Genomic DNA, 21199 nt, shown 5'->3' with positions numbered 1-21199 from the left:
GCCTCTGCCAGGTGCCGCCATGCTGCCATCGCCAAGTACTTTGGGGATGCGCCTCCTGCCTGCACCAAGGGCTGTGACCACTGCCGGAACCCTGTGGCCCTGCGGAAGCAGCTGGAAGCCTTGGAGCACAGAAGTAGCTGGAGCAAGACTTGCATCGGGCCTTCCCAGGGGAATGGCTTTGACCCTGAGCTGTATGAGGGAGGCCGCCGGGGCTATGGGGGCTTCAGCAGGTGAGGGGCCATGGAGTCAGGGGCCCCCAACCCACTGCAGATAGGCTGGCATTCTCCTCCTCGTGCCAAGGCCAGACCAGAGGCGCCCCAATGTTGTAGTTCACCCCTTGCCCCTGGGGGCCGTGGTGGAGCCAGGAGCTTGATGCTGCTGCTGGAGGCCAGGCTCTCGGAGACAACCAGTGCCCCGCTAGAGAGGCATGACAGGAGGAAAGAGCCCAGGCCCAGGGCTGCTCACGCCTAGTCTGTCCCCTAGGTATGACGAAGGGTCTGGAGGCAGTGGGGACGAGGGCAGAGACGAGGCCCACAAGCGGGAATGGAATCTCTTCTACCAAAGACAGATGAGCCTACGCAAGGTGAAGGGGATGGGGGCCTGATGGGGTCTCCAGTGGCCCCCCGTTCACACTCTTTCGGCCCCTACCCTGGTGCTGGATGGGGGGCCATCCTGCAGCCAAGCAAGATGCCTCATAGGCCCTTCATGTCACCTTCCAGGGCAAAGACCCCAAGGTAGAAGACTTCGTACCTCCAGGTCAGTACCGAAGTGTCCTCAGGGACTTTGGGGCTGTTCCCAGGGTGTAGATGCCTCACGGTGGGCTGGGGACTCCACAAAGCAGAAAGTAGAGTGCAGTGACCCACCCCTCTTCCCCACAGATGAGGACTGTCCCCTGAAAGAGGCTTCCAGCAAGAAGATCCCCAGGCTCACTGTGAAGGTAAGAGGTGGGCAACTCTGTCCCCCAGACTCCTCCCCCAATCTTAAGGCTTGGGTGACAAAATTCCTTCCCCTGTGTAGGCCCGTGAGCACTGCCTGGGGCTTCTGGAAGAGGCTCTGAGCAGTAATCGCCAGGTCACAGGGACCGCCGATGGGTGAGTGTCTCGGGTCACGGAGGCCTAGGAGGCTTCTCCGAGCCCTTGTTCCTTTGCAGGCCACAAGAGCCCCCATCCCTCCTGGCTTACTTACCCCCTCCCCGGGTCGTGACGCATCCTGCTCCCAGTGGCAACAGGTCTCACTGCCCCACCAGGGGGCAGGCTTAGCTAGGACTAAGGGGCTGCTAGCGCCTGCTGAAGGGCAGTAAGCCACAGGGTGCCCAGAGTCGGGGTTGGAATCCCTGTGCCCAAGGCCAGCCCACCAGGCCGTGAAGCCATCTCCAGGGTCCCCAGATGGAATCCAGCAGGAGCTCAACAGAGAGAGGGCTCAGGCCCCCCTGACGCCTTATGCTTATTCTTACCCTCAGACCCGATCTCCAGCCCAGGGCTGTGGAGCTGGAATATGAGATGTTCCGAAATGCCAAGGTGGCCAACCTGTACAAGGCCAGCGTGCTAAAGAAGGTGGGCCCAGGCAGGGTATGCTTATGGGCTAGGGTGGGAGAGGCGGCCCCTCTACCTTCCCAGGCTGTCTGCCTGCCCCCTGCAAGGCAGCCACGTACACAGGGGAGCCTGACCTCCCGTCTTTGCCAGCTGAAGATGTTTCTAGCCAACCCCTTGAGGACTAGAACTTGTCCAGTGTCCAGTGACCTTCAGCCACAGGCCCCAGAATCCCACCTGTGGAAAGCCTGGGTTGGGGCTTTCAGGAGCTAGTGGGTGCCACGGCATCCCTACCTGTCCATGACTCAGGTGGCCGAGATCCACAGAGCCTCCAAGGAGGGGCAGCTCTATGACGTGGGAGGCGACACCAGAAGTCACAATGCCCAGGCCCAGCCCCCAGAGCCCACCGAGTATGACATCCGGCCGGCCTCCCAAGTGTACTCGGTGAGTGGTGTCCTGGCATCCACCCCAAACCTGGGTCTGGGAAAGGCATCACTTCCCCTTGTCCTCAGCCACAGTATGGCCACTGGCCCTCTCTGGGCGCCGTAGCCCTGGCCCTAGGCACCCTGGGGCAGGCCCTCCAGCCTCCCTGCCCTCCCAGCTGTACCTCTGCAGCCCCCACATATCTTCTCTCATCAGCCTGACCCCCTAGCAGTGTCCTGCCTGGTTTCTCCCTCCTCCGCTCCCAAGAGCCATTCCAGACCAGCCTGTGAGTGTCCTCGAGGACCTGGTGGTCAGAACCCTCTCTCCTCTTCTTCACAGCTGAAACCCAAGCGAGTGGGAGCTGGTTTTCCCAAAGGCTCCTGTCCATTCCAGACGGCCACTGAGCTGATGGAGAAGACGCGGGCTGAGAAGCAAGCCCCCCAGCCTGTGCTGGGAGGTGAGCAGGAGCTCCCCAGCCAGCCCCGCAGCCTCCAGAGTGAGGACTGCAGTGAGTGCCTCCCGAGGCCCAGAGGACAGGCCCCTGGAAGCAGTGCTCATTGTGGGGGGTCCTCCCCTGAGAGGAAGGCGACAAGTCCCTCTAAGGGCGGTCCCCTTGCCAAGGCCCGGACCAGCAAGAAGCAACAGCTCCTAGCCGCAGCAGCCCTCAAAGATTCTCAGAACATCGCCCGCTTCTGCCAAAGGGCCAAGAGCCCGTCTCCCCTCACCTCAGCACCAGGGACAGGAGGTGCCAGCCTTTCCCGTGAGGGAATGCGGGGACCCCCAGCAGTCCCAGAGAAGTGTGCAGGGGAGGATGGAGCCCTGGGGTGTTTGGCTGCATCCCCCCAGACCAAGGAGTGCACCAGTGAGAGGTCAAGGTAAGGGCTCTGATAGTTCTGAAATTCTTTGGAATCTCTTTTGCTAACTGGATCGCTGAAGCCCTGGCCAGGGTGTGCTCTGCTGGGCCAGCTGAGCTGAGGGTGCAGCTGGTGCCTGGAGCCCTTGACGCCTGCTCTCCTCCCTGGCCAGGTCCTGCCCACCCAGAAACCAGGGGTCCCCTGAAGGCCAGCCCACCCCCACAAAGGAGACACACACGGGCAAGCGGCCCAGAACCCAGCAGGTACTGACAGGGATGAGGCCACAGGGGAGGAGGCCTATAGACCAGGCGGGCGTCTGCTCTGTTCTCCCAGTTAGGGATTTGGGGAAAATTCCCTCTTTTTACATCCCAGAGTTAGATGGGCTGGGCTGGAGGGAGCCAGCGGATGCTGAGGCCCAGTCTTCCAGAAGGAGGGGAGGGGCCGTGACAGGGAGCCCGAGAGTGATGCTCCATTTGGGTCCTGCACAGGAGAGCCCAGAGAACCAGGCTCAGAAGAGGCCTTGCCTCTCAGCCAACGCCTCCATCTTAGCTGAAGCTGAGGACAGCATCTCGGCCAGCGATCAGAACACCTTGAGCCCTACAGCCCAAGGCTCCTGTCCTCTCCCAGTCCCTGGCATCTCCCTCAAAGAGGCTGCAAATGTTGTGGTCAAATGCTTGACCCCTTTCTACAAGGAGGGCAAGTTTGCATCCAAGGTAGGGTAGGTGGGTGGATTCTGCCCTCTCCTGGGCCTGGGATACCTGGGCGCAGGACAGGTCCTACCTATAGCCAGGACAAAGCGGGGCGGAAGCAGGCGAGGTCCTAAGGCCGGCTGCCTGCTTCCCTGGGTCCGCCTTGCCCTTGGGTCATGGCTATGGGCCACTGGTGGGGGCAGGGCAGGGGTCTGCACCCTTTGCTCCCGCCACCCTCCGCCTCCAGGAATTGTTTAAAGCCTTCGCCCGCCACCTCTCACACTCGCTGACTCAGAAGACTCCTCCCGGAAAGAGCGGTGAGTGCCTGCATCACCAGGCCAGGGAGCATTTGCGGGGCTTGGTGGTGGGGAGGGGACTGGCCCTCATGTTCCCCTTCTCAAATCTGTAGTAAAGGAAGAGGCCCAGCATTTCATCAAGCAGTTTTTCCATGGCCGGGCCCGATGCGAGAGTGAAGCTGATTGGCACGGCCTGTGTGACCCACAGAGATGACCGGCTGCTGCCCACTAGGGCCAGAGTGCTCCTCCGGCCTCAACGGGGGGCCAACCTGGGCCTCGCTCAGGAATGGGAAGGTGGAAAGCCCGCAGCCATCAGGAGCATCCTCTTTGCTCAGGGTCCCTCCCCCCTCCAACCATGCTTGCTTTGGAGATGGCCCCAGATGCCTCCTAAATCAAGGTCGGAGGCCAGAGGCCAGCCACCTTTCTGCTTGCAAAATCTGAGGTCTTCTTCCTCCTAGCCTCCCTTCCTCTCTTGCCTGGGTTTTCTGAGCCAGATCCCCAGGTTAGGAGGTAGTGGGGTGGTGTCGCTGCTGCCAGGGGAACAGGAGGAAGGCGTGGTCCCTCCACCTCTTATTCTTAACAAGTGGTAAGCCAGGGTGAAGCCCACCCGTCTGAGGCGTTGGCCCCTTCAGGTCCTGGGCCACTCCCCCCTTCCCTTGCGAGGCCAGTTTCCAGGCTGGCCCTGGGTGCAGAGCTCAGGAGAAGGGCAGCCTCCGCGCCCTGCGCTCTGCTCAGTTCCTGGTCAGGAAGGCCGGGCCGGACTGAGACGTACCTGAGAAATAAAAGTCCTGTTGGTTTTGACACCCCTCCCCCGCCAAACACAAACACAGCCTTTTTCTCTTGGGAGTTTTATTTCCTCAGCATTTGCTTCTCCCAGGCCTGGGATCGTTCTGGTGTTGAGCCAGGGCCTGCGCCATACGGGCATCTCCCCCAGGGTAGGCAGCATCAGCTGCCCAAGCGAGTTCCTGCAGCCCCCACTCCGGGAACCCCCAGGGGGGAGTCTTGCTACTCTCTTTCCCAGTTGATGTCACCGTAGTAGCTCCTGCCTCATGGCCTCCACGTGGGCCAGGAGCTCCGTGCTGTGGGAGGTTCCAGAACAGCCGGGGGTGGGGGAGTGGAGTCCAAACCAAAATGGCCTCATGGCACCCAAGGGAGACCCTCCCAGTCAGACTTGGATGTGGGAGGGGCCCCTTCCTCGTCTCCTCCCCTCTCCCCCTCTTCTTGGGTGAGGCCAGCCGTTAGTTGGAAGCAGTGCCGCTGTCCTTCAGGAAGGCGATGGTGTGCTTCAGCTCCTGGGCCTGCCGGGGCACAGGCACATGAGGACAGGGCTCCCCGCTCTGCACCCCCACCCCACGCCAGGCCTGGGTCACGCGTGCGCTGCCTTCCCAGGATGTCATCGGAGGCCCTGGCCGCTCACCTTCACCAGCTCAAACCAGATGGTCCGGGGGTTGTCGGCAGAGCCGTAGTTGAGTTCCAGGCCAGGGGGCCCATCGCTCTCCAGGGGGCTCAGCAGGTGGAGTCTCTGCAGGTCCTTCAGGGCGACGGAGCAGTACACTTTCTGGGGGCAGTAGAGACAGCAGAGCTTGGACCCTCTCAGGGGAGGGGTCACCGTGGATGGTGGGAGAGTGGCGCAAGGTGCTCAGGCCAGCATCGGGGCGGGAGCCTGGCCCACCTGGGAGCTGGGGTCCATGAGGATGAGGTGCTGGCGGTTGAGTCCCAGAAGGCTGGGTCCGGGCAGGGCCAGCTGACTGACCCGCAACACCACGTAGACGGTGTAGCCAAAGAGGGGCAGCTGGCTCACAGCCTCTGGGAAGGGAGGGGCCGGGAGAGGAGTTCTGGTCACTGTGGCCCTGGGACCTGCCCAACGGCCTCCAGGTTGGATGAGCGAGGCAGGGCAGGTAGAGAAGCTGCCCTGCACCTTCACCCCTTTCCTTCACGGTCTCCTGCTCCGGCCCTCGCAACCCCCAGGGCCCCAGACCCACCAATGAAGCTGATCTGTGCTTCTTGGGAGCTGCATGCTTGTATCCACCTCAACTCCTGTTCCATCAGGTTCTTTATGGTTGACGTGCTCACTAACCGTTGCAGCGGCTTTGGCAAGTAAGCCAACAGGTCTTGCCTATGACACAGACTGGTCAGTCGAGGCTGGGTATACAGCAGGTGCTAAATAAACGAGCAAGGCTACTACAGGCAGGTGAGGCTGGGAATCCGGTCTTACGAATGACGTCTGGGCCCTGCCCTTGAGGAGCTTGGGATGGGGAAGTCAGGTGTACACAGCCTCCACTACTCCAGGCCCATCACACTGAGGCCAGGAAGGTGCAAGTTGAGCGGCCTTGACCTTGGAGTACTGGGTGGGGGGCCGAAGGAGAGGCCCTTGGGTGCACGCTGAGGTGGGCCTCGGCACCGGCAGGGACAAGGGGTGACGGGAGGTGTGGGGCCACCCTCACACTCACTCTGACAGCCGGTCCTCTTGGGTCTGGCTGCGGTGCTGCAGGGCGGCCAGCCTGGCCAGTTGGGCGTTTGCCTGGGGACTGACCAACAGCTTCCCCTGGAGATAGTCCCGCAGCACCTGAGGAGGGACAGCAGTGAGGGGAGGGGACAGCTGTGCCTCAAAGCCCCCACTCGGTGGTGGCTCCTGGGGCTCGAGCTCGGTCCTGTCACCATCTCTTCTTCGGGGGAGGGAGGCTTGGAGGTCCCTCACCCGGGCAGGGGCTCGCTTGCAAGTTGCTGCCCGGGGCTGGGTGGGGGCCAGGGGTGGCAGCTGACCTGCTTGTAGTGGGTGGTGATGTAGGTGGGGTGATCGAAGTGCAGCTGGGTCTCCCAGCTGAGCCGCTGGCTGTGTAGGCTCACGTCCTGATCCAACACGCTGTTGAGGTACTCGTGGGGCCACAGGGGCCGCACCAGCTCGCCTGAGTGGGGAACCCAGGTCCACAGCTTGCCCTGCCGTCCAGGGTCAACCCTGCCCGCAGGCCTGCCGGCCCCAGCGTGGGAACCTGCCTCACTCACGGGCACACAGCTGGCAGGTAAGCCACCTCCTGGAATCCAGCCTGCCCCCCCCCCCCCCTTTTTCCCCCGCGGGGGGGGGCTCACCTTCCTTTTTAAAAAAAAAAAAATTTTTTTTTTAACGTTTATTTATCTTTGAGACAGAGAGACAGAGCATGAACGGGGGAGGTTCAGAGAGAGGGAGACACAGAATCTGAAACAGGCTCCAGGCTCCGAGCTGTCAGCACAGAGCCCGACGCGGGGCTCGAACTCACAGACCGTGAGATCGTGACCTGAGCCGAAGTCGGCCGCTCAACCAACTGAGCCACCCAGGCGCCCCGCTCACCTTCCTTTTTGATGAGGAAGAGGGCAAATTCCTGCATTTCCTGGGGGTCAGTGATGCCCATCTGCCGGCACAGCTCCTCCAGCACTTCTGCTGCCACCTGGGCACAGAGACAGGGCCATGGGGGGGCCGGGGGCCTTGGGGGGGGGGCGGTCCTGATGCCACAGCTTTCCCATCTCCTCCAGCCCTTCTTCCTCAGCAGCCCCATGCTCACCGTGAAAGTCTGGATACTGGTTTTGTAATCCAGACCCCCTGGCAAGTGAATGAGAAGCGGGCGGACTGCTTGCCCTTTCTGCCAAGACAGATTGCAGGGTCAGTCTTCCAGTGGCCAGAGGCCCCAACTTCCTATCCCCCACCAGGGAGTCCCAAAATGCCCAGCCACCTGTACCCCCGTCCCACCCAGTACCAGGAAAGCCTGAATTTCACCCAGAGAGGGCAGCCGCCGGCGCCCCCCATATTTGACTGTGTGCTGGAGGTGCTCCTGGCTTTTCTGGGCCAGCTCTGCAGAGGGGAAGCAGGCTGGGGTCACAGGCGTCTCCAAACCCCTCGCCAAGCTGTTGAGACCCCAGGCTGGAAGTCCCTCCCATAGGCACCTTGGCTTGGGCCTGAGTCCTGCAGAAACTTGGTCACATAGGGCATCAGCGTGGTTGACGGGGGGAAGAAGCCTGCGAGGAGGCTGAGGAAGCTCCAGCCACGAGCACAGTGTTCCCTGCAGGGCAGAGAGCCTGGGCTTCAGGCTGGCCAGATCCCGGCCTCAGCACCGGGCTGTCCTCCCTGCTCCCCCTGGCTCAGGATACTCACTGCTGAGGGTGTCCTGTGACCTGTTTGATGACTTGGCAGTAAATCTCATCCCTGAGGTTCTCCTCCCGACACAGCTGTGGGGGCAGGGTGGCATGGGGTCTAAAGTCAGGGAGAAATCCTGCTAACGGCCACGGGCAGGCGGCCAGCTCTTGGTCTTTGTCACAGCTTGTGCCCGAGTGGTCACTTTCTAAATGACTGTTTTCGTCTGCTTATGGGCTATGCTCGGCCCTGTCTTCTCTGCTGGCTCCCCTTATCCTTGACCTCTAGGGAACACCGTGCCCTCGGGCCTCTGTCTATGCGCCCTGATGATCTCAGCTGCTCCCACCTGCTGTCTGCCAGTGCCTGCCTCCAGCCTAGACTTCTCCCTTGAACCCAGGCCCCCTGCTTGGAAGAGTGGACCCCAGATTTCACATGCCCAAAACATTCCTGCACCAGCCCAGATCTGCTCCTCCCTCGGGCCTTCGTATTGAAGATGGTCACTGCTCTGCCCAGGGCCTCGGTGACACCCTTGGCCCCTCTCTGTCACACCCCATGTATAATTCATAGCAAACCCTGTTGCTCTGAGCATTTTCCCCTCTGTTGCTACCTGTGGGCTCAGCCAGCAGCACCGCCCTCACCTGGTGATCGTGGCCATAACCTCCTCTGGCCCTTACACCCCCCTGGGAGGGGTGGCAAACAGCCAGAGCCATCTCAAAGTGTAAGCCAGTCCCTCTGCAACCTCCTCGAGTGCCCCTCCTCTTGAGAAATCAGAGTGCCAGTAATAGCCTACGATGGCCTGCCATGACCTGGACCTGCCACCCCTCCCAGGCCTTATCCTCCACCCTGACCTGGCTCGCTGGGCTCCAGCCATGCTGGCCTTGCTGGTGCTAGAGACTCGCCCTGATCAGGACCGTCACCCCTGCCCCTCTCTCCGCCTGCATGTGTTGCCTGGATGCATACGTGCCTCTCTCCCTGGCTTCCCTCAGATCGCTGCTCCGGTGTCACCTTGTCACCAAGCCTCTGCATTGTAGCAGCCCCTTCCCTGCTGTGTCATTCCCCACAGCACTTTGAACTCTTGGATACATTGTGTCATGGTTTTGCGACTGTCCTCTCTCACCAGATTGTAAGCTCTGCGAGGACCTGGCCTGCTTGGTTCACGGCCATGCCCCCAGCATGTAATGGGGACTCAGTAAATTTTGGATCATTTGAAAGACTAGTGGCCAAGGGAAAGGGGAACTCACTCAGGCCCGGGCATGAAGACCGGAACAGACCCTTGGGCACATGGTACCCGCCCCCACCCCCAACCAGCTTTCAGCACACAAGCTTTTGCTTACCCTCAGCAGCTCGTAAAGGAGCTCCGACTCATTCTTGCCCCGGGGCTTGGGCTGGTCCTGCATGAACTGCATCAGAACTGCAGGCAGGAGGAGAAGCTGGTGAGCTGGGTGGGGGGCCTGGCCCTGGCTCCTGTCACCAGACAGGGCTTTCCCCATCGTCTCCTGCCTTGCTCTCGAAAATGCACGGGAGCCAGGCAGAGCAGAGCAATCTCCACATCAGCGATGAGGAGACAGGGCTCTGAGAGAGAGGGGTGCCGTGGGCACCTGTGGCTGCATACGGCCCAGAGCCAGCTGGACATACTGCGACCTGTCTGTCCAGACCATACACGACCCACCACTCCTTGGGTGTGTGTAGAAGGAGGTGAGGGCTCTGAGGTACGGTAACCACCAGTGAGCTTCCCTGAGTTGACAAACTCGAGGAGGGAAGGAGACCTGGCACCTAGGTCCAAGGCACCACGGATATGGGGACACAGGATGCTGTGGCCACTCACCCTGGAAGCTTTCCACAGCCTGCCTGTTGGCATCCTCATCACTGAGGCTGATGAGCGATTCTTGTATGGGAGCCTGCGGCCAAAGAGACTGGGTTGGGGGTCTGTGGGGGCCAGAGGGCAGATCCGCTGGCCCGACTCCTCCCCACCTGTCCCCCTCACCTTGGTGTATTGCACCAGGCTGGCCATGGCCTTCTTAGCATCTCCATGTGTCTGGTCCAGCCTGAGGGGGCAGAGGGGAAGACAGCCCTGCTTGCTTGCCCCCCCTCCCCCCCCATCGCAGGCTGTGTAGGGAGAGTGCTAAAAGTACGGGCCTAGTGGCTCTGAGCAGGAAGGCCTACTTCAGGGAGACTGAGGATGGGCAAGCAGAAGGGTGGGCCCGGGGCACTCACAAGGTCTGAGGCTTCCGGAAGTGGTTCAGGGCAAATTCCTGCATGGTGTAGTTGTGGGATTCCGTGGACAGAAAGAGGTAGGCCGCAGAGTGGGTCGAGCTGGTGGCCTCGGAGTTGTCACTGTGTGTCCGGCTCCGGGGGTGGGCATGGCGCTGGGAACACAGGGCGTCTCATGCCACCCGAGTGCCCACGGGCCTGTCCAGAGGCCATGCCCAGCCCCCACCCAGCCCAACCCAGGGAGAGCAGCTGGAGGGAGCACACCACCAGGAGGGTCAAGAGGTGTTTACTGAGCATCTTCTAGGGGACCACTCCAACGCTGCGAGGGAACACAAAGGCCATACGGCCCAGGCCCTGCCCGCAAGGAGCTCACAGCCTTGCTGAGGAGACCAGGCAAGAAATTGGGAGAGGGCAGAGGGGCAGCATCAGACCAAGCACCGCCTGCCAGGCGGCAGGTGGACCTGGCCACTCAGGGGCAATCAAGCCCTTTGCTTCCTCGACTCCTAGTTAGGCCTCGCCTTCCCCCCGCCCCCTCCCCCCAATCTTCCTCACCTCCGTGGCCCTCTCCCACCGAGCCAGCCCCGGCTCTCCGTGCTGCAGCTGACTCATGTGCCGGCCACTCCTCTCTGGCGAAAAGGAAAAGTCTGGAGCAGCAGCTGGCTGAACCATGTTGGCGGGAAAGAGTCCAGAACGGCCCCCGGTGGAGCCGAACTGCCAGCCTGGAAGGCACCCAAGGATGGTGGCTCACCCGCCTGGCCCCTCTGCCCCTCAGAGGCTCTGCCAGGGGCTGCCCTCCCTGAGCCAGCCACCCTGCTTGCCCCCCAAGGATACCGGGCTCCAGAGCGGCCACTGGCAGCAGCTTGATGAGGTCCCCACGGTGGAAGCTGAGGAGGCTGTGGTCATCGGTGATGTAGCTTCGCAGGGCGATGACATAGCCAGAGTCCTGCAGGCAAGAGGGCGGGCAGGTAAGGGAGCCAGGCTGCCTGTAGCCCCGGTCCTGCCCGCCTCACCTGCTCCCCCTGTTGGCCTCGCCCGCCACCCAGCACTCCAGAGTTCCGAGGACCCCTGGTGGCTTGAGGGAGCTCCGCTGACCAGCCCCTGCCCCCACCCCGCCCCCTGCCCCCACCCAGCCCCCTGCCCAGCTTGCGCTTGCCTTCTTGAGCTCACTCAGGAACAGCTCAATCGTGGCCTTGATGGCACCTGCCCGGGCCGTGTGCAACACCAGCTGCTCAGCCTTTAGTGACAGCTCCAGAGTGGAGCTGCCCAGGCACTCCACGCCCAGCACCTCAGCAAAGCTGTGCACAGGTGGAGGCATGAGCTGGGAGCCCTTTCACCCCGGGGGCCATCCACAGCCCCGCCCCCAGCCCAGGTTCACCTGTATGAGCAGAGAGTCTTCAGCTGGTTGAGGTGGACGCTGGGGCCTCGGGTCACCTTGAGCAGCCTCAGCCCCCGGTGGGACACGCCCAGCAGCTGCACGTCATTGCTACTCTCACCCTGCCCGGAAGGAAGGTGACAGGCTCCCGGTTCCCCACCGCCATCCAAGATGCCCCGGGGGGGGGGGGTCCTTCCATTGTGCCCACCCCACCCCCAGCTCTCATCCCTGCCACAAAGGCCCATGCAGGCCACGCTAGGAGCCAGATTGTGGTACTGCCATCCCCAGCCCTACGTTCAGCCTCACTGACCGAGACAGGGAAGATTCGGGAGAAATAATTGGCCCAGTTGTCCCGAGCGGCCACCACGATGCGCTTCTTGACGTTGTCCTCGGTGGTACTGAGCGAATCTAGGCCCACCTCCAGGTCTCCTGTGGGCAGGAACGGCCCCAGACTGTCCTCAGGCTCCTTCACAGGGGGACCCCAGAGTTTTCTCCCCCCCCTCCAGCTCTTCAGCTCCCCAACTCCAGGGTCCCTGGACCCTACCCAATAGCTCTCTCATTTTGTGCCGCTCATCCTGGGAGATCCGGATGCAGGACTCGGCAAAGGTGTCCCTCAGGATCTGGGGGGCAGAGCCAAGTGGTCACCACCAGATCCCAAAGCCAGAGCTCACCGTGGAAGCAGCCACATGCGGAGGAAAAGCTAAAGAGCCCCGTGGGCATGGGTGGAGCAGGGAGGGACGTGGGACTTCTGAGCCCAGGGCCACCTCCACCTGGAGCTCCCACTCGCCTCCCCACGGCCACCTGCATGAGCGGGCTGCTGTTCCTCAGTCACCTGAGATAAATTCCCCCTGAAGGAACAGAACCTGGGGGAGGCTGCTCTGGAATTTGGGGGAAGAGCTAGGGTCCTGGGAGCACTCAGCGGTGGCAAAGAAGCATCGGGGAGCGTCTGCCGGGTGCCGGAGCCCATGCTGGGGACTATATACGCTTGATTTTGCATCCTCCTTACAGGCCAGTAGTGGTCCTTACTCTTAGGGATGTTAAATAAAGGCAGGGCTCGAAACACAGCACCTGCCCCATTAGTACTGCTGCTCTCCTGCCTCTTGCACTGACGGTAACCCGGCCCAGACGCAGGAGCAGTCTGTCTGTCCATGTTGCAGGTGGCCCGGGCCCTCACCTGCTCACAGAGCAGCCGGAGGCAGTAGGGATGGCTGAAGTTTTCCCGGGGGTAGAACACCTGTCGGAGAGCACGGGGATGGAAAAGAGTTGGCAACGGTGCCCCTCTTTGGCCCCCCACTTCCTCTCAGACCCAGAAGGAAAACCAGGCCTGAGGAGGTGGGTTGTGAGGAGGCAGCCCCAGTGTTCGTGTGTGGGGAGACGCTGGGCCCCCGCCCACCACCTGCCACCCCTCCGCGGCGGCCAGCCCCCCCACCCCCCCACGCCCACCTCCTTGCGTAGGAACAGCCTCCAGGGCGCACCGACGTAGGAGAAACACACGCTGCCAGAGGGCACGAGCAGCTGGGTGGAGACCCCCTGGTCCTCCATGGGCTCCATCAAGCCTGGCAGAGGGAAGGGCCAGAGAGCTTCAGGCGAGAGCCCGAATGGCAGGGATATGGGGACAGAAGACCCTCACCTCCCTGGGGCCCTGCGAGGGCTCTGCCCACTCGACCTCTGCTGCCTCCGTCCTGCCCATGTCCCATTTCCTGCCTCCGTCTCCAGCCCTCATCTTCCCTGCTGTCCTTCACCAGGTCAGCAGGGCCACTAAATTCCTGATGGAGCGGCCAGGTTTGTACTGAGGACACCACCCTGTGACAGTCCCTCAGGGCCACACGGGCGCCAGGAGTGCCCGGGCCCCGCCCTGGACGGGAATGAGGAAGCTGGGGCTCCAAAGTCCCGAAGCCTGAGCACCCCGAGCGGCCGACCTCAGCCGTGAGTGCTGACAGGCCGCTCGGAACCCAGCCGTCTCAACGAAGCCCGCCACCGAGGGACAAGAGGTTCCTCACCACGGGGCTCCGCTGAAAGGGTCCCTGGTTCCCCAGGCAGTGGGGGCGCTGGAGGAGGTGGTGGTGCATGGGCAGTGGGTGGAGTCTGGCCAAACAGACCCTGGTCCTCCTTGATGGAGTTGGAGGGCCCAAGCTGTGTTGGGACCTTGGGTCGAGGGGCCACAGGTGGCGGGGGGCCCTTCTTTGGGCTGGGTGACAGCACCTGGAGAAGGCACAGAGAATTTGCTCAGCTGGCTCTAGGGGTGAGGCTAAATTTACCCCAGAGAGCCTTGGACTCCCAAGGTGAGAAGCCATGCCCTGGACAGGATAGGGCCTCACCGATGTGGATGTGTGGGCACCACTGATCCCCAACTTAGCCAGAGCCTCATCCTTGGGGTTGTTTTTCTTCATGAAAGACGTTGGGGGCCTCCTGAGAGAAGTAAGAGGTCATGAGTCCACAGGGTGACTCCCTGGGGAGTGGGCAGCCCTGGTCACCCCCGGGACCCACTTGGATGGCTGCACTGGCACAGGAACAGGACCCGGGCGGCTCTGGTACATGCGGATGATGTTGCGGATCTCCCTGCTGGGCTCTGCCCGCCGTCGGGGCGCGGGGTCCGAGCTGCGGACCAGGTCTCTGTCCTGTGCGGGCTCCGGATCAGCACCAGGCCCCGCCTCCTGGGCCGGCTCAGCCTCAGCCTCTCGTGCGGCTTTGGCCCCCCCTCGTGCCAGTGGCTTCTTCACTATAGGGGGAGGAGGAGGGGATGGCACTGGCCAGGAGGAGAAGGAACAGGTGAGACCCTGTGCACGCCCACAGGGCGGGCCCTGCCCACCCACCGTGTTCCCCACCACCTGCTCTGGGCTCCTCCTCGTCCTGCTCCTCGTCCTGCTCCTCCTCCTGGGGGATCTGTATCTTGGCCGGCGGCTTCACTGTCTTCACCTTGATCTGCTGCTGCCCTGAAAGTGCCCCAGATGGCCCTATTACTCTCCACCTGGCCTGCCCATCGGCCTCCTGGACAGGCTACATTGACGCAGGGGAGGAGAATGTGCCCCACATGCCCTGGGCAGGCTGGGGCGGATGGGTCTCTGCACAGGCCTGCCACCTCGAGCACCCTCACCCAGTTTCTGGAAAAAGTCCTGTTTCTGCTGGAAGCTCTTAGGCCTCCGGGGCTTGTCTCGGGGCTCCTGGGAGATCTCCTGTGGGCAGGAAGGGGGAGCGAAGGAGCAGCCTGGCCAGCCAAGGCGCCACTCTCCCAGCACCTGCACCCCCACCCCATCTCTGGGGCCAGGGCCGCGGGCATCTTCTCCTCATCTTCCTGCTCCCGTGGGGTCTCCCGGCCACTCAGTCCTGGAGCCCGCTGTCTCCACCCCAGGCCGTGCCACCTGCCTGGCCTCAGCTCTTCACCCTCAGACGAGCACCCACCGATTCCAGCTCCTGCTCCGGCTCCTCCCGTGGAACCAGGGGCTTCTTGGGCTTGGGGCTGGGGGTGACGGGTGGGGGTGAGGTCGGGGCAGCAGCTCCACGGGTCTGGGCCTCTGACTGGCGCTGACGCTGATGCGTCTGCTGCTCCAGCGACAGGGTCATGGCCTGGGTGGTCATCTGCTGGGCCTGAAGAGGGAGGGGGCAGTGGGCCCGGTGAGAGCCGGTCTGGCTCTGCCCTGCGGACCTGTCCCCACCAGGCAATCTGCGGGCCCTGCCCACCCTCACCAGGATCAGCGCCTGCTGGTTGATGAAGTTCTGCTGCTGGGCCGCCAGCTGCCTCGGGTCCACACCGGGAAGCAGGGGCTGCGGCTGTGGCTGCTGCGGCACCACCATGGCTGCAAGTGGCATACAAGTGCCAAGCTTGCTCACGGCCCTCCGCCCACCATCCCCTCCGGGACCCTGGTCGGACCTCCCTTCCTCCGGCTCCTACCCGAGAAGGGACCCGGGATTCCACCTTACCTGGCATGGCAGGGACTGCGCCCACCGCCGGCATCATGGGCATGGCTGCAGGCATCATGGCCGGCTGGTATCCGGGCATCTGCATCATCCCTGGGTAAACTGAGGGCACAGGGCCTTCCCAGGTCGATTCCTATCTAGGCCCAACGACCACCTCCCTCCAGCCCCAGACAACAAGAAGAGCAGGGGCCATGGGTGCTTCCTGCGGGGTCCCAGGCCATGCTTGCCTGGGGAGACCCCGGATAGGTGCTCAGCCCTGCACTCACCCATGGGGTAGCTGCCTTGTTGCATGGGCCCAATGGCGCCCCCTCCCTTCATGCGGCTGCTCAGAGCCCAGCCTTGCTCCAGATCCTGAAGGGACAAAGGCCATAGGCCGTGGGGTCAGAACTGGAGCCCTGGGAGAGATGCGAGAGGCATCGGAATGGGGCAGGGGCGGGTGGGGGGCGGGTGTGTGTGCAGAACACTCACGCTGCGGCCTGGGGAGAGGACCGGCTCGAAGAGGTGGTCCAGGAAGCCGTCCAGACTCCCTGAGACCTGAGACTCGGCTGTGGGGCCAGAGGCGGGTTAGTGTCACTCTAGGGTATGGGGCTTCCTGCACCCCCATTCCCATCATGTGCCAACCTTACCATGTCCATTCTTGCCTTACCTGTGTGGCTCCTGCTGGACAGTGTTGGGGGCGGACCCGGAGGTGGATCTGGGGGCAGTGAGGGGGCCTGGATGCCAGGGGCGGGGGGGATGTCCTCAGGTCTGCAGGAGACAGAGGGCCCAGCTAACGGGGTGCCTCAGATGGGGGTGGTGCCCCGGCTGAGGCAAGGGATAGAAGCCGCTGTGGGGGGTCATCCCCGTGTCGTGGGAGAAGGTTAGGTTGGAGGGGGGCTGGCCCTGTAGCAGGTCCTATGAACCCCAGGGTGTGATGGGGTAGCTACGGGGGGTCACCTATGACAGATCTGAGACAGGAACAGGCTGGGGACAGGGGCGCTGGGCGGCACCTACAAGCCACGGGGGGCAATGGGGTAGCTGCGAGGACTGACGGGGTCCCCCAGGTCCTCAGTCTGGCCGATGAGGTCCAGCACGAAGTCACAGCCCGCCAAATCCTGCCAGGAATCCCTGGAGTGCAGTGACACGGACCAGCCACGGGGGGGCACCTCCAGGCCTCTGGGAAGGACAGAGGCAGTGGTCAGCCAGGAAGACGACCCCCCGGGGAAGGGGCAAGGACCTGAGTGCGGGCCAAGCGGAGGTGGCTGGCGGAACCCGGGTTAGGAACTGGTTTCCTCAGACGGCTCTCCTTCATTTGCACCTCACAGCCTTCTACCTCTACGTCGGCTCTGACGTGCTCATTTATTTATGGAGCCCACTTACCCCTCCATGTCCCCACCCCCACCCAGCCTCACTCCTCGGGGGAGCAGGCTCTGGCCCTGGGTTTGCAGGAGGCACCTGGCGGGACGCAGGAGGATGGGACAGTGGTCAGCGTTGGCCACACTCCCCACCCCGGGCCCCGGTACCTGCTCTGCAGAATAGACCCAGCGAACTGCTCCCCCGTGGTCCAGGACTCCACCTCGGCTGAGTAGCACTCCTCTGCAGGGACAAGGCGTGGGGGGCCCGCGTGAGCGGCAGCAGGTCCTCCCTGACAGGAAGGGGCTGCTGTCCCCACGGGGCTTCCAGGAGCAGGACAGAAGGGAGATCAGGGTCACAGGAGGTGCCGCTGGAGAGCGGAAGGTGAGCCTCACCATCGAACGTAAAGACGTCCAGTGCCATGCGGCCCCGCCGCCGTCCGGCTGTCCACTCGAGCTGGGTGGGCGGGTGGGCGCGTGCCATCCCGGGGGCCAGCCGCATCTGCTCCAGGGCCCCCAGGAGCTTGTGCTGGCACAGTGCTGCCATGCCTGTGGGGGCCTGGTCGGACACAAACCTGTGGGGACAGCAAGCGGCTGCTGTGGGGGTGGGCAGCCCACCGACCCCGGTCACTGGGCCGCCGCGTGGCAGGCCCCTTACTTGAGCAGTGGCTTCTGCAGGGTGGGCATTGGGGGAAAAGCGCTGAGCAGCATGGCCATGAGGGCCCAGCTGCGCTGGCTCTGCTGCTCGTCCGGGTTGTGCCAGATCTGGGCCACGAGCTGGCTGAAGATCTCGTCCCGCAGCCCTGGTCGGCGCTGCCCCTGTCGCACCAGGTATTCGCCCATGGTCTGCTCCTGCCAGGAGGGCAGGGACCCGTCCCCCAGGAGCCGCAGCAGCTGTAGACACAGAGCGGGGACGAGTGCAGGATGTGCAGACCTCCCTTGTGCTCAGCCAGCACCTAGGAGCCAGGGCCCGGCTCACCCCGTCCCCTCCCCGATGTGCCACTCACCACCTTGTTGATATCCAGGGCATGCTGAGGGTTCTCCCCGACCAGCCGGGTCAGGGGCTTGGTCAGTGGCTGCCCAGGGTGGGGCAGGGATGGCTCCTGCAAGCAAGGAGGGTGACAGTGCCTGAGCAGGTGCTGGTCTGTGCTGACCTGCTGGAGACAGCCCCCGGCAGAGCCCGCAGGAGCGAGCGCCCTCAGGGCGGAGGGGGCCCGGCAGGAAAACCACCTGCAACGTGCATCTTAATTGTTCTTTCTGGTTAGAAAATTGACACCCGTGCATGCAGGAAACTCAGAAAACATGGAAAAGGATAAAGAATAAAAAAACACCATTAATATTTCACTGCCCGTCGTGACCACAGCTGACATTTTAGTCTCTCTAGTCTTACTTTCTATGCATAGATAACACACATCACCCTCCCACACCTGTTATCACTGTCAACAAGATTGGGATCATACTCCATGTGCAGTTTCGAATCCTGTTTCGTATCCAACACTGCAGCCCAGACGTTTGCCTCGTCATTACACACGCTTTAACCAGAGGACCTCAACGGGAGCGGCGGGGGGTGGGGGGAGGGATGCCACAGGGGTAACAAAGGTGAGGCATCATGGATCTAAGTGACACTAGAGGGCTAGGCGTTTAGGTTCAATGGATAGTCTCCTAGAAGTGCAGCCACACCCATCACTCCCGTGACAGGAGAGGTTGGGTGTGTTGCAGGGGAGAAGGAAGAAGAGACACAGCCCCTGCCTGGCAGGGCTAACATCTGGGGAGCCGTGGGGGTCAGCCGGGAAAAGCCGAGGGCTGGGAACCCACCTGAAAGCTAATGGATATGAAGCTGGAGAACGGAAACCGGTCAATGTCGGGGGGGAGGGTCAGCTTGGGCCGGACAGGCACTTCCGGGGGCATCGACTCCGTGATGCTATCAGCCAAAACATGTTGACGGCCTGGGGACAGCATGGGGAGGCGCCGAAATACCAGGTCAGGCACCGGGCTGTGGCACCGCCTCCCCCACTCACCATCAGCCCCCAGCCCCCGGGGCAGAGGGAGCTCAGGGGAGCCAAACGCATCACAGGGAGGGACCGTGGGGTCAGAGCCACCACACTGCAGACAGACCGGGTGGGGAGAGGGGTCACGGCAAGAGACACTCATCAAAACTCACCTTCTGCCGCCTTCAGCATGACGGCCAGCTCAGCCGGGATCTCCAAGCGTCCCAGTTCCTGGCACAGAGGAGCAATTGACAAGGTGCTAAGGGAGGGGCTACGGGGACCCAGCGTCCCTCCTCACCCCCAGGACTATAAACATCTGGAAAGACCGAGGGTTCTGCTCCTGGACACAAATAAGGCCCCAGGAGCCCACGGAGGGAAAATAGGGCAGCCCAGGGCTCTTCTTAGGGGGTGCGTAGGATGCCCCTGAGAGCTAGGAGCCACGGTGGCTCAGCTGGGACCCCACACTCTCCCTTGAGCCACACCAGGTTCAGTGGGTTCATAACCCAGCGGACACCCTCAAGCTTCCAGTCCACCTACCATGCTTGGAGCTTTCTCGGAGGTCCTCCTGCTGTGCCAACCACGCCAACGCCCAAGCTGCTCGGGGAGACGCAGGAGATGCTGGGGTCCCGGGAAGGAGTCTCCTCAAACCTCCCAGCAGCTCCTCCCCGCCTCAGCAGTTCAGCTGCCCCCGCCAGCCCCCAGCAGAGAAACAAGCACAGACCCCAAGGGGCCGGCCACCTGCCACCGGCCCTCCAGGGCCCTCACCAGCCTTAGTGCTGTGGGCGTCGCTGCCCGTCTGCCAGGGCACTGAGGAGAGGGCAGGAAGAAATGATCCCAGGGGACAAAGTCCATCCAGGGAGGGGCCCCAGGGGAGCAGTATGTGGACACTGACCTTTGAGCTTTTTTATGGCCCTCACATTGGAATCATCAGGCAAAAGAGGGGAGCTGGCAGGCCCTAAGGAAGGCGTGGAGGGGATAGGAAGGCACCCCAGACTGACAGGGGAGAGTCAGACTCTGGAGGACGGGCAGGGATAAAGGAAGCAACCTCCAGGAGGCACCGGCCTACCGCAGGCAGCGGGAAATGGGAAGAGCCGGACCAGCAAGGCGGCCTAACTTCCACCCCGACCTGCCCCACCCAAAAGCTGCACCTGCCGTCTCTGCCACCTCCAGAGCAGGGGACGGGCCACCAGCAGGATGGTGTTCAGCTGTCCCAGAGCCGCCCGCCGCCGGAGGTACCGCTTCCTAGAGGCCGGTGGGGGTGGGGGAGGAGGGCGTGGTGAGGAGTCCAAACTTAGTCCAGTACCTGAATCCCCCAGCCAAGACATGAACGTAAACACTGACCCCGGGCCAGCGGCCCCCCACCCCAGGTGCTGAACAGAAGCAGCAGGGAAGGGACAGGACACTTTGAAAGGACAGGTGCATTGAGCAGGTGTTCAGCGAAGGAGATTAAGGTCTTAGACAGCAGAGCCGACCACTGGGCTCACTTCCCTCCTGTTTAGTCCTCGAGGTCATGAGGAAGTTACTTTCCCTCTCTGTTTTATCGCTACCATCTGCAAAATGAGGATTCGTGTAATACCTGCCCCACCACAAGATTAACTGAATCAACCGACATGTTGAGAAGAGTCTGACATATTTTTATTTATTTATTTTTTAATTTTTTTAAGTTTATTTATTTTTGAGACAGAGAGAGACAGAGCATGAACGGGGGAGGGTCAGAGAGAGAGGGAGACACAGAATCGGAAGTAGGCTGAGGCTCTGAGCCATCAGCCCAGAGCCCGATGCGGGGCTCGAACCCACGGACCGCGAGATCGTGACCTGAGCCGAAGTTGGACGCTTAACCGACTGAGCCACCCAGGAGCCCCTGACATATTTTTATTTAAGAACTTCTAAAAATGAAAAAAAAAAAAAATACCATCACTGGAAATCCAATAAGACATCGCAGAAGAGATTGAGTCTTTGAGAATTTTCCAGATATAAAACCAGACTCCTCAGTAAAGGAGTCACAAGCAGGATTAACATTAAAAAGTAAAAAAATGTGGGGCGCCTGGGTGGCTCGGTCGGTTAAGCGTCCGACATCGGCTCAGGTTATGATCTCGCGGTTTGTTGAGTTCGAGCCCTGAATCGGGCTCTGTGCCGACAGCTCAGAGCCTGGAGCCTGCTTCGGATTCTGTGCCTCCCTCTCTCTCTGCCCCTCCCCTGCTTATGCTCTGTCTTTCTCTGTCTCAAGAATAAATAAAACATTTAAAAAAATCTTTGTAAATAAAAAAATGTCCAGTTTTGAGGTGCCCAGCTGGTTCAATCTGGTAGAACGTCTTGGGGTCATGAGTTTAAGCCCCTTGTTGGGGGTAGAGTTTACTTAAAAAAAAAAAAAATAGGAGGCACCTGGCTGGCTCAGTCGGTGGAGGGTGTGACTCTTGATCTCAGAGTTGTGAGTTCGAGCCCCATGTTGGGTGTGGAGATTACTTAAAAATAAAATCTTAAGAAATAAA

The 21199-nt window shown here is 61.8% G+C and overlaps 2 protein-coding genes across 3 annotated transcripts in view; one reads left to right on the top strand and one right to left on the bottom strand.

The window, feature by feature from the left end:
• The window catches only part of RECQL5 (RecQ like helicase 5), a 35637-nt gene extending 31017 nt beyond the window's left edge, over positions 1-4620 (top strand). For both annotated transcript variants that reach the window (XM_040456408.1, XM_040456409.1), the window contains 12 exons: positions 12-230; positions 484-583; positions 720-756; positions 879-937; positions 1018-1091; positions 1460-1553; positions 1839-1973; positions 2292-2827; positions 2979-3069; positions 3295-3519; positions 3743-3812; positions 3905-4620. In XM_040456408.1, coding sequence (XP_040312342.1) covers positions 12-230; positions 484-583; positions 720-756; positions 879-937; positions 1018-1091; positions 1460-1553; positions 1839-1973; positions 2292-2827; positions 2979-3069; positions 3295-3519; positions 3743-3812; positions 3905-4005 — 1741 coding nt within the window. In that variant the 3' untranslated portion in view covers positions 4006-4620. The remainder of the gene's footprint in view (positions 1-11; positions 231-483; positions 584-719; positions 757-878; positions 938-1017; positions 1092-1459; positions 1554-1838; positions 1974-2291; positions 2828-2978; positions 3070-3294; positions 3520-3742; positions 3813-3904) is intronic.
• A 3-nt stretch (positions 4621-4623) lies between these two features.
• MYO15B (myosin XVB) overlaps positions 4624-21199 on the bottom strand; it is a 38986-nt gene continuing 22410 nt past the window's right edge. Inside the window, exons 22-64 of the mRNA XM_040456770.1 lie at positions 19859-19952; positions 19248-19304; positions 18884-18941; positions 18538-18668; positions 17730-17825; positions 17381-17616; positions 17119-17297; positions 16894-16966; positions 16385-16546; positions 16038-16138; positions 15860-15936; positions 15658-15742; positions 15395-15493; positions 15161-15270; positions 14876-15061; positions 14571-14649; positions 14305-14409; positions 13964-14222; positions 13795-13885; positions 13477-13678; positions 12920-13032; positions 12651-12710; positions 12021-12096; positions 11787-11905; positions 11480-11598; positions 11258-11399; positions 10936-11047; positions 10657-10823; positions 10108-10259; positions 9878-9938; positions 9719-9791; positions 9228-9304; positions 7915-7988; positions 7707-7822; positions 7520-7614; positions 7328-7405; positions 7117-7213; positions 6555-6697; positions 6242-6357; positions 5774-5907; positions 5464-5597; positions 5209-5349; positions 4624-5089 (exon numbers count right to left, since the gene is read on the bottom strand). Coding sequence (XP_040312704.1) covers positions 5030-5089; positions 5209-5349; positions 5464-5597; positions 5774-5907; positions 6242-6357; positions 6555-6697; positions 7117-7213; positions 7328-7405; positions 7520-7614; positions 7707-7822; positions 7915-7988; positions 9228-9304; positions 9719-9791; positions 9878-9938; positions 10108-10259; positions 10657-10823; positions 10936-11047; positions 11258-11399; positions 11480-11598; positions 11787-11905; positions 12021-12096; positions 12651-12710; positions 12920-13032; positions 13477-13678; positions 13795-13885; positions 13964-14222; positions 14305-14409; positions 14571-14649; positions 14876-15061; positions 15161-15270; positions 15395-15493; positions 15658-15742; positions 15860-15936; positions 16038-16138; positions 16385-16546; positions 16894-16966; positions 17119-17297; positions 17381-17616; positions 17730-17825; positions 18538-18668; positions 18884-18941; positions 19248-19304; positions 19859-19952 — 4939 coding nt within the window. The 3' untranslated portion in view covers positions 4624-5029. The remainder of the gene's footprint in view (positions 5090-5208; positions 5350-5463; positions 5598-5773; positions 5908-6241; positions 6358-6554; positions 6698-7116; positions 7214-7327; positions 7406-7519; positions 7615-7706; positions 7823-7914; positions 7989-9227; positions 9305-9718; positions 9792-9877; positions 9939-10107; positions 10260-10656; positions 10824-10935; positions 11048-11257; positions 11400-11479; positions 11599-11786; positions 11906-12020; positions 12097-12650; positions 12711-12919; positions 13033-13476; positions 13679-13794; positions 13886-13963; positions 14223-14304; positions 14410-14570; positions 14650-14875; positions 15062-15160; positions 15271-15394; positions 15494-15657; positions 15743-15859; positions 15937-16037; positions 16139-16384; positions 16547-16893; positions 16967-17118; positions 17298-17380; positions 17617-17729; positions 17826-18537; positions 18669-18883; positions 18942-19247; positions 19305-19858; positions 19953-21199) is intronic.

Source organism: Herpailurus yagouaroundi, unplaced genomic scaffold (assembly GCF_014898765.1).
Source record: "Herpailurus yagouaroundi ecotype Mexico unplaced genomic scaffold, PumYag 217, whole genome shotgun sequence".
Taxonomy (NCBI): Eukaryota; Metazoa; Chordata; class Mammalia; order Carnivora; family Felidae; genus Herpailurus; species Herpailurus yagouaroundi.
Note: the sequence above shows the minus strand (reverse complement) of the source record. Positions and strands in the feature narration are given on the sequence as shown.